Here is a 17,605-nt window from a genome sequence, read left to right as displayed (position 1 = left end):
ACTGTCACTTAAATGGTTTTTCAAAGGCAAATTTTGTGGGAGCATTTATATATGACTTTTCCACTAACCTAGAAAATAAAGATATTCTCTAAAATATGAACCACCAAAAGGAAAATAAAAATTCATTTTAGATTTAAATATTTTAAATCCTTTGAAATATAAAAACATAGAGGATATATTATCAAAATAAATTCATTTCTTCATTAATACTATTTCTATACCTCATAACTCAACAGTTATTTCCTGTTAGTCTGAGTTAATTTCACATATAATTAAAACTGATCTTAGGGGAAAAAAATCAACATCATGAACATATAAAACAACAGACTGTTTAAAATACTCAGTAAACAAAATCATTTCTGCAAACAATTGACAATCGTTACAAACATCAAAAAATAACGTTTTCTTTTAATTATCTAACATTAACACAAAGTAAATGCTTCTTGAGTTTATTCATCAATGAGGCAAGCTTGGTATTATCTATTTAAAAAGCCTAAGTTATCAATCACAAACTATAAAATATCGGACAATTGAATGCATCGGTTTTCTATTATGAACGTAAATCTTCCACTAATTCGTTCCTTTCACAGTCCCCTACTGCTGTAATTTTTTTTCTACTGCAGTTTGTAGATAATCACCATTTCCAATTATCCATTTGTATAGGTTAAAAAACAGGGATGGCTATACACACAAAAGATCAAAGCCATTTCAGGAGTGCACCAAGAAGAAAGAAAACAAAAGGCATAATTTGTCCGAACACAATTAGGTCATGTGATTGTGTACAAACAGAATGAGGAAACTATGGTTTCCATGGACCACATTCCGAGCAGACGTCGTGGTCATCCCCGCTACCTGGTAGAGAACAATGCTTCGCCTACTACAAAAAGGCTTCGGTGTAAACCTTTCATGACAGAAATACACTACATGCACTCGACTCGGGCTAGTTCAAAAGGAGTGCAACTTGTTTTTCATACAGCATTTGAAAACTGTTCTACAAAATCCTTTAAGATTTTTGTCTTCTGTGTTTGAAAACATACACATCAAACGCTGATGTCAATTTTTGCATTAAACTGCTTTTAAATGGTTTTGAAGAAGGAAACTTCAAAATAACCAGTTTGTTTAGTGTATTAACTCTAAAACATCTGAATGATGCCACCCACAACCCGATTTAAATTTTGTATTTCAAGATTTAAACATTTCTTTAATGATAATTGCTAGTACATTAAAACAGATTGCATGGACTGTCATCAACTTGACCCTGCAACTAAGCCCAAGGTCACAAACTGGTATGCTGGTGAAACCTTTTAAATAAGCGCATGTCAACCCATACAAGATTCAACAGAGCAATCTTCGAACAACTGTCATGGCTTCCAAGTAAGGAACTAAATGAAATGTATGAAATCAATTAGAGCCTCAAGTATGTTTAATTAGAGAAATCTTCCAAATTTCTTCATATTGACAGCAAAGTCTATTTCTGTTCAATTTAAGAGCACAAATGAATCTTTTCACTGACACTACCAGTATCCCAAAATCCTACATTTCTCATCAAGGGAGGTAAGCACTGTATGTCACATCACAATACTTAAATATGATCAGATTCCAAGAGTTCTTAATTACTACTCATATTTCTTAATTACTACTCATATCAGGGGTAATTACGCAGTAAAATGTACCATATTCATTGACAATAAGCCCACATCACTTGCTATCTAGCTATGTCAGCAAACACAGTTTCCTTGTGGTGTGATATGTCCCCTATCCCTAGGCTTATTGCAAGATAAAATATAGAAATGTCTTACCTTTCCATATCTTTGCGCGTAGGATCCCGTTAACAATGAATGAAAGATGATAATAGTTTCATCTAAATCCCACACAAATACACGTTCCAGGTCTGACTCCGGACCCGGAGAAGGATTCAGTTTTCGACCCGACCGGGGCTTGCTATTTCTGGATCCTACAGCAGAACCAATAAACGGATATTTTCATAAGTTTAACAAAGAAAGCAAAACAGTTTTAATTTAATAAAACCCACAAATGCATGATTATCTACAAATATTTTACCCTTCAAACAAACTTGTACATAAATTTAATCTTTTAATGTGAAAACCTCTGACACATGGTAAAGTGTACTGACATCATAAATACATTTTATTAATAAACAAAAATAAAAAATTTTAGTGTGTATATTACTTTGTTTTATTTCAAATTAATACAAAAGAGCTGTACAATTCTTTATTGTTTTTTTTTTGCCCATGTGTCCGACTTTCACCAAAACTAACATAAACAGATTATTTAAAATTGCTTTTATTCCAAGTTTTGTTATTTCTTCCATTTTTTATCTAGTTTTCCCATTTCGAACCCTAATTCAGGAGCGCATACACTTACAAGGTTATAAAAGCTATGGGGATTTAAGGTGTTCCAATTCTGTTGAAATTCACAAAATGTAAATGTGATTGCTGTGTTTTGATTGTATTTTTTGTAGACCAAGGTAAATCAACATCACATAACAATTCAACATGGAGTTTTATTTACAAATAAGAATAAGAAATAAGAAAAAGTGTACTAATGATTTACAGGGCTGTCTTGTCAACAAACCTTTAATTACTAATCTAAAGCAAAAAACATGATACTTTCCCTAATACCAAACAGAAATGTTTCTTTCTCTTAAAAAAAAATAATTTAATTATAAAATACAATTACATCACTCGTTTTTTCCAACTCAGATAGCTTCATTTTTGAGGTAAACACCATAAATTTGTACTTGATCTATTGATTCAACTCAGTGAGCACTGATACAACAGACATCTTTGATCCCTGGAATTTCTCGTTGTTTGTGTAGAATTTTCATCATTAAAATTGCAATTACAGTATTAGTTAGAAGTACTAAACAAAACTACGAATGCTATGTGCCAGACCAAGATCAATACGCACACCTCCTCTACCTGACGTGCTTCTCAAGGCCACCGTCATACAGGTACACATAATCATCAGTCGATGAAATATTAATATGCGTGCAAAGTATGCTCTATACTCACTGGCTATTCCATTTTCACGAGCTGGCGGGGAGGGACTGGTTATCTGTGCGTATTGGCCGTCTATAGGAAACATAAAATAAATGTTATCAATTTTTCCAACAAATTAAATCCAATGTTTATGGAATGTAAGCTTGGTAAAGGGTGAAAAATGCTTAGTGAAGTAAGAAAGGGTTAAAAATTTTAAAAAATATATATACTAGCTTATGTGGCACTGTGCAGACAAAACAGGGTGTGTGTTGCAACAGCAAGACAAAACTGTGTCTGCAACACAAGATGCATAGCAACAGCAATAAACATCACAGTGACAGCAACAGATAACATAGTAACAGCAACAGACAACACAGTGACAGCAACAGACACCATAGCAACAGCAACACACATCATAATGCAACAGACAACATCAGGATGGCAACACCTAATATGCCAGTGATTGGTATTTCCTAAAATTGCTTGCTTTTAAGGTTAATAATTTGTAAAAAAATTACAGAAAATGCATAAGTTGAATAGGCATTTCAAATTCAATCTAATAAGAAGCTTTCAAATTGTCACATTTCAAATGTCTACCAAAAGTTCTTAAATGTGTGGACAGTATATCCAAGTTTATTCCCTGTATCCCTGCAGGTATCTACTCTTTCTCTAAAACCTATTTGCTGTATCTGTATACTACACAACATCTATTGGGAAAAAAAGTGTTGTAATTGGCAGGGTTACAAAGGTACATTGTCTTCAGCAATCTGCTAAAAATTGACCACTTTAAAAAAGATGAAAAAAAGCCCAACAAACATAACTAAACTGTATAGGTCTAATCCAATGGTATAATATATGACAGGCTTCAAGTCGGTCCCGGATGAGTTGTTGCTTTCTCCATCACTGTGTCAAAAAGCCCTTTTGCGACAATAAATTGATCCAGCCAAACACAATGAGATGATAGCTTGTAATTCCCCGCGATGACATTTGCCGATGACATTTTCGAAGAGCAAATAATAAGTACGGGGAAAGAAAAATATGTAAATACAACTAATCGTGTATTAGTGACAATTTCCGTCTCAAATTTTGTCAGACTAATATATTCAACAGTCACAAAATGTTTTCGGAAGATGTATTAGACATACAGAGAGAAAAAAATAAAGCATGCAACTTCAGGATCTAGCTATGACCCGCTCTAACACGGATTTGTAAACGACATCAGATCAAATGAAGACCTGTGATATCTGGCCCTAAATATAAGCTATGTGTCGGGAGCTTTTTTCTGCAACCAAATCTGAAATTAAATGGTATGGTTGTACCCCTAGCATAAACATGGTCGACTCTACAGTGTGTTTTCTGGTATACAATTACGGTCTGTTTCCCCAATGTTTCTATGTGTTCTGAAACACTATCCATGGAAATTCGCATATAGGATATAGTAATAGTTTGGATGTTAAATGCAGGTTACTCACTTAAAAGTATTAGGTATACGGTTTAAAAGTATCAACTTCATAACCTGACATTCTCACAGGAAACCTCCTACCCCATAATACCCATAATATACCAAATACTAACGTTACCCATAATCCACTGGGGCAGTTTATGACAATGGTTTGCATCAATGAATTATCACTCGATGATGCAAATGCATAAACACAAATGGAGTTCAATGTAATAACATCTGTTCAGAGGGAAACATCAATAAAAAAAACAAAAAAATACTTGAATTAAGTCTTATTTCAAACCATCAATACTATTTTTTTTAAGAAAAGAGAGATTTATGAATAAATAACCAAAGGGATTCGTCTGCATTGAATGGACTTGTCAATAGTTCCAATATGTCACCTGTATCTTGTTACGGGTGTTGCTGATGGAAGATAATGAGTGGTACAGATGTGTGGGTCGCCATGGTCACCATGGTGACTGGGTACGTTCAGGCTAGCCTCTTCATTAATACTCCACTATATTTATTTAATCTGAATATTTCAATAATTGGTCATGAACATATTTTCTTTCAGACACTGATTATATTTATAAAATGTATTTGCAAAATTAAAACTATCACTTTTGAATATCTTGTAAACTTTTTAACCGGCTTTACTAACACTTTTCAAGGGTCACCAAGGAAATAATTCTTTTGGCCATGTTTTTGCATTGTTTAACAAACTTTGAGTTTCATTTGACATTTTTTATATATATAGGGATTTTTCTTGTTTCTAAACACCTCAATTTTAAAATTGATAAAATAAGCACTGAAGTAGTCTGTAAAACTACCCAATCCTAATCATGTTATATTTAAACAGGATTCCAAACATCTGTTTGTAGAATATGAAAGTAAAATATCTCCTCACCAACAAGGAATTCTGCAATCTGTGTCTGTCTTTCTAAATGTCAGAACTTTGGGGTCCTGGCTACTATGCAATTTGTGTTGAGATTTGATGGACAGCCAGTGGTATGTGTTGGTCTGTGAGAAACTATCACACAAGCCGAGGCCAGTGGTATGGAACCCTATGGAAAGTGGTACTTGAGATTTCTATGAGTAATCTTTCAACTCCTAGAAGTGCCTTATCTAACAGGGATAAGGCATCTTTTTTAAGCTTGAAAATTGAGACCAAGTGCTTTGATAAAGCTTTTAACAGAGAGTCTGCAGGTGCAGAAATTTGCATAATTTTAGAATTTGTCAGGCCGTAAAGTCGTCAGGTTACTAGGCGTTTGGGAAAAGTACATCTAAAGAAAGAGTGCTACATGCCCATTCATAAACATGTCCTCAGAATCGGTACAAGTGTACAGCCAAAATCATTCATCTAACCTCAGTTGCTTTGGTAACAGTTGGCATCATTTCTGTAAGTCCAATAGCTGAACATTTTAAAACTTTGACAAACAAAAATCCAAACACACAAAGAAACAAACAAATAATACATCATAAATGCATGAAAAGGAAAGAAAAATATTGCTTCTGTTTTCAAATAATATATGGTCAATATATAACACCTGGGTTCATTAACTTAGATAACGACCTCATCCACCTACACAAACAATTGTTGACTTAAATATTCCATGCTTGTGTATAGATCTCATCTACATTAAGTCAAGATCTCTGATATATTGGGGAGGGACTTTTGAGACAAACAAGGGGTCTGAATTTTCTTCAGAACAAAGAAAAAAAATCCATTTAAAAGTCTTTATCTGTACATGAAAATAATTGTTTTGAAGAAGATACTATCAGAATGTGACTTTCCTATTGTGATGATTTTCCCCTCTTGAATGTATGATGGGTGTGTGGCGTATATACCTGAGGGGGTGCAACAATTGGACAACGGTGTTCCACTACGTGTAATCTTCATGGCATATTTACTGCCCTCCTAAACTTTATCAAACTAGCTCCAATAATGGCCAAAAATGTATCGGCTCAACTTTATGTGTTAGTGAGAGAGTTCTGCATCGTTAACTTCCAAAGGCACACAGGTAGTGGGACATAAGCATGAAATTCACGTCCTGTGCTTTAAAAAAAAAAAAATCTAGTAGATCGTAAAAAAGGAATTTTTATCACAGTCACTAAACAAAAATAACAACACACTGGCAAGCACACTGCAATAAATTGTCCCATATTGTCCCACTGATCCGGCCTAACTGACAATCTCAACATTTTAGTTTTTTTTTTATTTTCAAAACAATTTTCTCCGTCATTCCAGGTAGCATCTAAAACTTCACAATACACAGTGGTCCCGAATTAGAGGACTTAGTCAGATAAATCACGTTAGTCCCCCTCAGGAAGTCAACCATGCTGAAACGCTGGGGTCAAAGTTCGACAATGTTTATGGCAGATAGGGTCGAGAGATGGTTCCCTCCCGGTTACCAAGGACAAAAGGCATGGAGATTATTTTTGTTCTTGTGTTGAAAGCCTGGCGAAGGAAGACAGGAGGAAGACACCCGGAATATGTACCACAAACAAGATAGAATTTGTGATAAAAGGGGAGCGACATGCTTTTTTTGGTCATGTCTGAAACGCTCTGCACAAAAATACTTTTGGTAACATGATGGGCTTTTACAAGTGATTCACAGCAAAATTTAACACAATTTTGTTACTCTTTGCCTACTGTAAACTTTTATAAAAAATTCAGTTATTTAAAAAAACTATTCTTGATGATACAGTTTGGAAAAAAAAAATCTGCAACATAAATTTAAAAGGACTGTTTTGAATACATATACATGTACTGATTCTTTGACTGGTATTCGTATTTTTGACACCTGTTTTTGTAATTCCATTTCTATAACTAAATGTTCCTGGTTACTAAGTTCTCTCAGATACTTGATGTCTAAGCCCTCAGGGATATACAATGTCTAAGCTGTCACTAAGACTGCTGTTAAATCTCTGTTGGGTACTCAGAATCTACTTCATACTTTAAGGTCTAAGCTCTCCCGGAGAAGCACAGTGAAATCCTGAACCTCAGAATTGTTACTTTGCTATTTTTGATACTAATATTTGTGACTTTTAAAGTCCTCTATTGAGTCAGAGACTAAGTTGTGATTGTGACTCGGACCTATTTATTACTAAGTTGTTATTTTGATTACCGCAACCCTCCAGATACGTTAATTCTAAGTTAAGTCTAATTTGTGATGTAAAGTCCTCATTGTGTAAGTCACCAGGCCTTCAGTTTTATTGAGTACTCTTTCATACTGAGATACAAACATTTCTATTTAACAAGAATCAATGGAAAACTATTTTTTTAAATAGGTTTTATTTATCCAACTTACTTCAATATTCACAAAATGTAACAAGAATTTTTTTTCATAATTTTTACGAATAAATTTAAGTTTAAAAAACACAATCGTCTTCCGTGCCATATCTAAGGATAACCTGAATGGTAGAAATGAGTTACGATATAATTGATGGTATATTTAAGCGACCAGGTGTTACCAGACAGCAAGTTACCTAACGACAGGTAGGGACTAGCTTTGTCCATGCCACACTCCCTACTCGGACCCCCTGGGTTGATTTGCTATCCAACAGCTGGTGTAATGTGGGTTGAACAGACTACGATTGTTCTCCAGCCACTTTATCAATATCTATCGATACCTTTTTATTATACATAAATATCTATACATACTTGGTACATAGTCAGTTTTCATTCTATTTCAAGTTTCAAAGAAGTCAAATATTTTTCAGGAAAATATAAGAAGTTGTTTTACAATGAAATGATAAAATTACTGATGTAAAATGTTAGATGGTGAAATAGGTTTCTAGTTATAAGAAAATCCTAATGATTTTATTTACACTTGCTCTAGCAACTGTCAACATGCTGTATTTACTTTAGGTATCACTTGTTTTCAAATTCATTTTTAACAATTCAACAATTTTATGATGAGACACAAGTCAAAAGCGATATCTTGTACAAATGATACTTTTGTTTTCTTTTTTGATTTCTTTTTTTTTTTTAAGGTGCTAATGTTTCTAATTTTCAAAATGATATCACTAATTTAATCATCTTTCCTTTACCTTTCCTATTACATCCACTGAGGGAAAAACTGACACTTGTTTAAAATTTGGGCAAATGAAGATTTCGGTAGCCGGATATTTACTTCCTTTTATGACAACAAAAAGACAAGTCCATGAATAATTCTGTACAGCATACAATGATAATCTTTTCTTAACTTGGAAATATAATTAAATGATAAAAACATAAAATGAATGATAGAAAGATCAACTGACTGACAACAACGACAAAAAATTGTTAAATCGGTTAATAGATTTTGATAATTTTTAAATAAAGATGGACAACAAACAAAATTTCTTTACATATAATGCTGATTTAGAAATGAAAAACAGCAAAAATCTAGACCTCTTAAATGGACTGAAACGCCGAAAATTCAATAAATTTTTTAAGTAAAATCACAAATATCCGAGACCTTGGGAGATCCTACAGTGGACAACAAAGCCAAAATAATGTCTATACATTCAAAATGATTTTGAAAAGAATAGGTTATGTTTTCAATTATAGCAAATCAAAGCTGTCCAATAAACCTCGAGCACTCCAGTTACACCGACAGTGACTTCCATTTGCCTGCTTATCTACAGAAACTATCTGAGTAAGCACCATCCTAAATAACATTTAATTTCTTCTATCTAGGTAAAGGGTAATAGGTGACAATACCAAAGTGTCGGGCGAGAGGGGATCATCATTTATCACTCCGACAAGCTACCCTCAGGTTTGACAAATAACACAGCGACGGTCATTATGAAAACCTTGTCACTTGTAAGTTATTGTCAATTTTAATCGACACGGCTATTCTATGTGTCAAATGGTAAAGTCCTGGTTGATTTGACAAGCTGAATAACAAGGAGTTTTTCATATAGTCCGGCCAATGACCAAAAACATGTACATTTTATGTGTGAAATGGCCATGTCTGACCTCGAAAGAGAAAACTTGGAAATGAGATGTCATGTCAACTAGTGCAAACTACATTTTCTCATAGTTTTTTTCCATTTACACAGGAAAGAACACACTTTGTAACATTAAAAGTATTAACAGCATGTAATTTTCTGTAATAATCTGCTTTTAATGAAAGTAAAAAGGTCCAAAACATTTCACTAATCCTCTTTATTTCTGAATGTTTATCTTGGAACTCTTCAAAGAGGGAGGTATAAAAATTGTTTTGAAATCCCACTAATCCTTTTAACAGTGTTCCAATGGGACATGGGATTTTTTCCTTGAAACAATTCATATAAAGACATTTCTGTAATGATAAGTTCTGGGCCTGTAGACATATTTTTCATGTTTGGTAAAGGCTTAAAATCTCAATTATTTTGTACTGTAGATCAGAAATTATGTAGATATGTAGACTCTGTACCCAATTCTTAATTCTTCCCGGATCGTTCCAGATCTTTGTAGACAATTATTATTACATCTTTATACAGGAAACTGACATTTGACACTTAAAAATAAACTTTTTCTCCTGATTTCAATGTCAATTTCATCGTCTATAAATAAACTATCTACAAAATTGCATGAAATGTCACTGCACAAACTCAAATATCTTCTTTTTTTCTTTCATTTTAAAACTAATTATTCAACATGCTCCAAATATTTCTTGGTTTAAAACTTTTATTGATGTCAACTCACTGTACAAACATGATTTCAATTTCAAATTAATTTATTCATCAAATTTTAAAACCTTTAAATTAACATGAGAATTATTTTCCCCACTAATGGAAATGAATTGCAAAAGAAAAGTTCATTTTGAAAGTTTTGAAAAAGAAGTTTGTTAATTAAGCTCCAATTACCTTCTGTTTTGATTGGTTGGACATCTGGTGGACTAACCAATTGATAGGTCATGGTTGTGCCACCTGTTGTTGATGGGGTGCTGTTTAGCAGGGACGGGTTGGGGTAGTAATATGGATTAGCTGCTCCTGGGACATGGTAGTTGCTGTAGTTGAAACCTTCAATGGACTGGAAGATAAAAAAATATACAAAAGAAATTAACAGTGACTAAGACAGATTTATAAGCATGATCGATGGTTTGGGCTTGTGGAATCAATTCTACAAATCAAATCACAGCATCAAACCAATCAACCGTAAAATAGTATCAGCTTTTTTACCACTGAAATATATTGTATACAAGACTTCCTAGAATAAAACATACAAAATATAGAAGTACTTCTCTAGTACATGACATTCTACAGAGCTGACTTAACTTTAATAAAATTAAAGCCTGATAGCTGTTAAAATCAATCATAAAAAATATAATATTAATCTTTTAACTCTAAAGATAATTTTCTTTATATTTATATACTGTATATGTGAGATTTTTTTATCTTTAATTTCCTTTAAAATGAACAAAGACAAACACTGACAATGAAACTGACATTGATGGATTGAACAGCGCACAAGGTATTCACCTCCAAACCAGTATGTTTTAGTGCTGTCTGTACTCCAGCGCTCATATAATAATACCGCTGTTTTTTGTTATTGAGGAGAAAATGAAATCAGTGTCTGTCTACCAATGTTAGCAAACCCAAGAAAATATATCTTGTCCACATACAGGTGAGTTCAGAAATTCCAGGCAAGAACAACAGGTAAGAAAAATTCTCTTTTAAAAATATCATCGAAATTGACTAGAACAGATAATGCCCAAGATGGATGTTTTAAAAACAGTAAGGGTATTTGTCGGACCAGACCTGTCATACCTTCAGTGTCAAATTGGAAAAAAAATTTACATATTTGCTAGATAATTACTATGGTAACCATGTTTGGGTTTACGATTCCCCCTCATACCTTCTACTCCCTCCTGGACAACTTGATTTGGAACCTTCCATTGACAACAATGGTTTGCATTAGCATTTTTATGGGTCGGCATTAATACCTGTTCCATGAGGATGGTGGCAGATTTAAGAGCAGTTAAAATTACCGTAATGTATCAGATAAATCAGATCATGCCAACACGGTGCATCCTTATATTTAATTACCAGTGTCTTTCATTCCAAATTATCTATCAATGGTTGAGAATTATGAGTCTCCAAAGTAAAAAAAAAATTGTTGCCGTTTCAGAAAATTGAAATTAAAACGGGAAATAAAAATTGCATAAATCCAAACAAGAAATCCAAATATCAACGTTTGACTTAGACAGTGAAGCAAAGTATAGTCAATGTGTTCGCTTACTAAATCTATGACCTATATTATTTAAACACAATATCAAGGTCTTATTCAAGGAATTATGAAATATGGTATGAGATTCATGAAATCAATTACTACGAAACAAACGCTGACGTCAATAAATCAAATATCTCAATATCTTTCTTGTTGATAAGAAGATTGTCAAACACAACATTTGTCACCAAAGGTCACCAAGAACAACAGATAGAATATAAAACATCTGGAGCTCTCTTAAATAATGCCCCACCCCCTTCACCACCTTCCCCCACACACATACAAACTTGTGCCATCCTCAACCTTCTTGCCTGGATGCATTTCCATGAACTTTAATTTCTATGTAAATTAAATTTCATGCTCATAATTCATTCATGTGTATTCTACAAGAATTTTAGTCAATTGTCTCTAAAAATGCCTATGACACCCGTAGGTCAAGTAAAATATGGGACAAAAACAGCTGAGCTTAAATTCCTACTACAACATCCCTACAGAAATCTCTCTGTCCTTCATACAGCTACCAATAAGAGGCCAATAACACCCGCCTGGCTTGACATGCTGAAACCCGAAGCCATCTTCTGATAGTAGAGACAGAAAACTGACATCTCCGAAATATTTAGCGGTAAACCTGTCAGCTTGGACAATGGAGCCTCGAGGAAAAGAGTTTATTTCAATTCTAGGGCTACGCAGGATACTAGAAAGTCCATCCATCGGCTGTGAGTGTCACCTTGGTTTACCTTCGGTTTGTTTATCTTTAATATCAGAGCCCGTTTGATTTAAACCGTGAACCACAAATGTCGGGAGAGGAAATGAAAGTTAAATGCTATCTCTCCTTCCTATCAATTACTGTGATTTTGACTGGTGAAAAGTTTTTGACAGTCTTTGATTATATGTAAAATATTCCTGATCAAATATCTGCCCATTTGTCACTTTCAGATAATAACAGTATATTCTACTTTGATAACATGGTAAAACTATTTCAACATTTATCCTGATGCAAAGATATAATCAGATCACAAACAACTCTTAGACAGGTATTGAAAACAAGTAAACAGTCACCATTATGGAAAAACATCTGATTGATCCAGATGAGATTTCAAACATTTTGAAGACCTTGACAGTAATCAAAAGTTTTTCAGACCTTGACTTGTGGTACAGGACACATTTTGGGGACAGTGATTTCATATTTAAAACAATAATGTGATCTTGGAGTACAGGTAGATGGTAGAAAACTATATGTATTTAAAAATTAGAAATAAGGTAGCATATCTCTTGCAATAAATGCTTAAAAATATTGTGTCTTTTTCCAGTAATAAGCAAAACCTCTACATTGAGTCAGAGATTGTTTTCATCCTGGGCTTATTACAGGATAAATGTGATATCTGCAAGTACTAACACCTAATGCAAAACATCTCACTGATCCACATCAAACTGTAAACATTTTGGAGACCTTAACTAAAAATCCTAGAATAAACCTGAGAGTGCAGATAGACAACATGCTCGTCAACTATTTACGTAAAATATTTGATTGATCCAGAACATAAACATTTTTTAGACAGTGACCACAAACATACAACATTAAACTGACCTGTGAGTTACACGTAGAAGACATACTCCCTGGTGTAGTTGTAAATGGCACTTGTGCAGGATCTGTAATAATGCAGATAAGGCTTTGAACAATCTGAATGGTTTTATATCATTTCATTTAAAAGAAATTTGTCAAAATGTTTTCAGTCTGTTTCATTAGAGCTTAAAAATGACTCCAAAATATTGCAGGTTTTATCTAATGAAAATGATAGAAAATGAATGGAATATTTTTCAATAAAAATTTTATAAAAAAAAAGATACATGCTTTAAGAACATTATATTGAATACTTACAAACATATGAGCCCTGTGGTGATTGTGGAAAGGAGTTATAGCTATTTAGATAACTGGGGCTTACAACTTGACTTCCTGGGGATTTTATTTTTCCAACTGAAAGAGATGAAACATATATTTTTATATATATATAGGAAAATAAAAATATGATATTACAAAAAGGGTTTCTGAAATTATTTCTTGAAGTATGAAGAATGCTCAATTCAGGAGAAATGAGTTTATCTACTTTCAACACCAGGAGAATCTGTCATGGGGAAAATCATCAACATTCATGTCTTGATTTAAACTGCTGTTTTAATCAGTGTGTAATTTCCTGACTTTAATCATGACATCAACATTAATTAGTTTGATATTTAAAAGGCAATGTTCAAGTATATAATGAATGTTAGTAACTGACATTTAAAACTTTTTTTCTAAATAAAAACATGCCTTTTCAATATCAATATAATTTCCTCAAGAGAGCACTGTAAGTAACACATTTCCTTAAGACAATTCTTGTGAAATGTATTCTAGAAAGAATAATGATTAAACTACAATTGAACAAAACTTAATAAAAGGCACTCCTGAAGTTAAGTTATTAAAAAAAAGATATATAGATTTCTATTTGTTTTTAAATCGAAATATGTCACACCACATAATCAAGAATTGTTGCATGTAGTAAACGGGAAAATTTTCAGACGAAATAAATCAAAATAAATTTTAAAGCTATGAAAAGCTATTAAATACACCGAAGGATATCGCAAATATAAAATAGTCATAAATCGTCAAGTTGTCAATCAAATCTGTAATAAGGCAGCCAAGTTATTAATAGATATTGTTATTTATGTTGCAAGAACTGCTATAAACTCTCTCTTGCAATATAAATCAGGCTCCATCCTAACCATGACCAGCTGGTCACTGAACGGCAGACCAGGAGGCTGCCACTCAGGGAGTGGAGGTGGGCTGGAGGTGGGCAAGAGGTGGACGTAGTGGTGGGTTGAGGTTGCCTTTTGGTAGATTTTTTTTGTCCAATGGCTTCAAGCATTAAAAGGATGAATCATTATTCAAAAACTTTTTGTTTTGGTAAAATAAGGAATGGTATATTATATGGGTCACTGGTTCATAGTAGCTGGGTTCCTGATTAAGTAGGCAGGGTATGAACCGATCCCAGAGTAGGTCTGACAGAGTGTGTCCCAGTCTCTGAGTTAGTCTAGCTGGGTCTGCCAGGATATGAACAAGCTCCAGAGCTTTAATTCACTGATGGCTAATTCATAGAGTTGATATCTAATTCACTGCTACTCTGTACCAGAAAGGAAACCTGTAAATATACCTGTGACTGGATGGATATCTTAGTGATCCGCTTCAAAGTAGATATCCAGGTACATTTCTGGTCTGCCCAAAAAAGATCCTCAGAGTTTTTATAATTCTGTCCAAGGCTGGATATCTATCACCTATAGCCTATAACAGGCTGGATATCTATCACCTATAACCTATCACAGACTGGATATCTATCACCTATAGCCTATCACAGACTGGATATCTATCACCTACAACCTATCACAGACTGGATATCTATCATCTATAGCCTATCACAGACTGGATATCTATCACCTACAGCCTATCACAGGCTGGATATCTATCACCTACAGCCTATCACAGGCTGGATATCTATCACCTACAGCCTATCACAGGCTGGATATCTATCACCTATAGCCTATCACAGGCTGGATATCTATCACCTACAGCCTATCACAGGCTGGATATCTATCACCTATAGCCTATCACAGACTGGATATCTATCACCTACAGCCTATCACAGGCTGGATATCTATCACCTATAGCCTATCACAGACTGGATATATATCACCTACAGCCTATCACAGGCTGGATATCTATCACCTACAGCCTATCACAGACTGGATATCTATCACCTATAGCATATCACAGACTGGATATCTATCACCTATAGCCTATCACAGACTGGATATCCATCACCTATAGCCTATCACAGATGGGATATCTATCACCTATAGCCTATGAAAGGCTGGATACCTATCACCTATAGCCTATCACAGGCTGGATATCTATTACCTATAGCCTATCACAGGTTGGATATCTATCACCTATAGTATATCACAGGCTGGATATCTATCACCTATAGCCTATCACAGACTGGATATCTATCACCTATAGCCTATCACAGGCTGGATATCTATCACCTATAGTATATCACAGGCTGGATATCTATCACCTATAGCCTATCACAGGCTGGATATCTATCACCTATAGCCTATGAAAGGATGGATATCTAGGCAACTGGTTGAGACATGGTGACAGATCCTGATATCAAACCTGCAGAAGATTGTGAGTACACTTACTATCAGCTACAGGGTAGTTGGTCATCACACTATATGGTGTCTGGCCAGTCTGTGTGTTGTACAGCGCAGAGTTCTGAAGACTGAATGCACTTGGTGCATTAGGATAGTTGTAAGCTGTGTTCATGGTGGCTGTTGTGGTGGACACAGCTCCCTCTGGTGTTGAAACGGCTCTTGAAAACGTAGCCTCCGTTGTAGCACTACAAAGCAAATATCAATCCAAATACACACTGGTTTTATCTCATATACATATATACAATCTTTGTCACCAGTTGTTTACCTATGTTAGCACTATAAAGCAGCCTTGGTAGTATATGGAGGGAAACTTATATGATCTGTTTCATAAAAAAACAACAGAAAAGGGTGATATAAAATAAACTAGCATTTCATGTAGTAGAAGAGAAAGAAGGTGCATTTTACAGCAAAACAGCATCATATGGAGGTTGGTTCAGTATCAGGAGTTTGAGGTAAATTTTTTTCCCCCAAGTATCTATTTCAAATATTTCTACACAGTTTATTCATCATGTTTTCTTCGAAATTACAATTCACAAAGGCGATAAGATATTTTGTCCTTGTCAAATAAATCGGCTGGTCCCATAATTTTTATTGGCATAAAACGTTAAACTTTTTATTTTGTAGACAAAAGGTAATTTCTTACCTGTTTATGAAATTGGCTAAATTATCTGTATCAAGATCTCCTGTCTCTTTACTGGAGATTTCACCTGTCGAAACAGATAAAAAACAAATACATAAGACACAAAGGAGAACGTGGTGGAGGAGAAATGAGTGAGGGTTGTAAAAATGACATTAACCAAATAGTTCCCAGATGTCTGTTACACGACCAATATATTGGCCTTCTACTAACTCTGTCACAGAGGAGAGGAGGAGGGGAAGGAATGAGCAGGGGGAGAGAGGGGGAGGAATTGAGGGTCAGGGAGGGGAGCACAGTAAGATACCAATAGAACTTTATGATATTTTGTCATTGGGGTAATTTTTCTCCTACCAAAGAAACAGTATGATACTGATCCCTCTACTTTCCAAACAATTCCACAGCCTGTGTTAACTTTAGTTTGTAACCCACCCTAACAAGCCCCAATGTGATACAGTCAAATACTCTCCGCAGAGCACTTCTCCTATTGGGGTCAGACTTGTTGGGGGTCTAACATCCTTATATGACCTTAGATATCAGAGGATGTTCAACTTTGACCAAAGAAAAAGAAAGTAAAGCTTGAAAAGAAAAGATACTATATCGAAGTAGTTAATCCAGGGCCATGGAAATTTTTTTCCAAACTATTTTCAAATTCTTAAGCAGCAGACACAGAAGAAAGAACATTCCTCTCATCAGTGATTTTGTAGTAACTATAAATTTAGTCGTACAAATAAAAAGAGTGTCTTCTACTCTACCCTTAAGTCTGTAGGGATTTTCCACACCTAAGAATAAATCTGCCTAAAACACTAAGTTTGGACAACCGTTTAGATATTTGTATGTAGAACATAAAAACAAAGAACAATTTCAGGGAGTTCTTATTTGACCTTCAATAATCCAGATCAAAGACAGCATTATCTGCCTCCCCACACCAGAGGAACTCTTCTATCGCAAAAGGTAGAAAACTCCCCACATTGGATCAACAGGGCAAAGATTAGGCACCCTACACATCTGCTTATTTTTTTTCCAAAGTCAGAATCTTTTCTTATAGAAAGCTGGGTTTAGATTAGGGAAGAAAG

General features: G+C 34.4%; 1 protein-coding gene across 4 annotated transcripts in view; it reads right to left on the bottom strand.

Annotated features, from left to right (window-relative positions):
* The window catches only part of LOC132556938 (eyes absent homolog 1-like), a 138,987-nt gene that overhangs the window by 22,651 nt on the left and 98,731 nt on the right, over positions 1-17,605 (bottom strand). For all 4 annotated transcript variants that reach the window (XM_060221392.1, XM_060221390.1, XM_060221391.1 and 1 more), the window contains 7 exons: positions 16,539-16,602; positions 15,884-16,080; positions 13,527-13,622; positions 13,236-13,297; positions 10,285-10,450; positions 3,036-3,095; positions 1,800-1,954 (listed from right to left, as the gene is read on the bottom strand). In XM_060221392.1, the coding sequence (XP_060077375.1) occupies positions 1,800-1,954; positions 3,036-3,095; positions 10,285-10,450; positions 13,236-13,297; positions 13,527-13,622; positions 15,884-16,080; positions 16,539-16,602 (800 nt within the window). The remainder of the gene's footprint in view (positions 1-1,799; positions 1,955-3,035; positions 3,096-10,284; positions 10,451-13,235; positions 13,298-13,526; positions 13,623-15,883; positions 16,081-16,538; positions 16,603-17,605) is intronic.

The sequence above is a fragment of the Ylistrum balloti genome, unplaced genomic scaffold, assembly GCF_031769215.1.
Source record: "Ylistrum balloti isolate Yb309-2 unplaced genomic scaffold, AGI_CSIRO_Ybal_v1 Utg370612, whole genome shotgun sequence".
Taxonomy (NCBI): Eukaryota; Metazoa; Mollusca; class Bivalvia; order Pectinida; family Pectinidae; genus Ylistrum; species Ylistrum balloti.
Note: the sequence above shows the minus strand (reverse complement) of the source record. Positions and strands in the feature narration are given on the sequence as shown.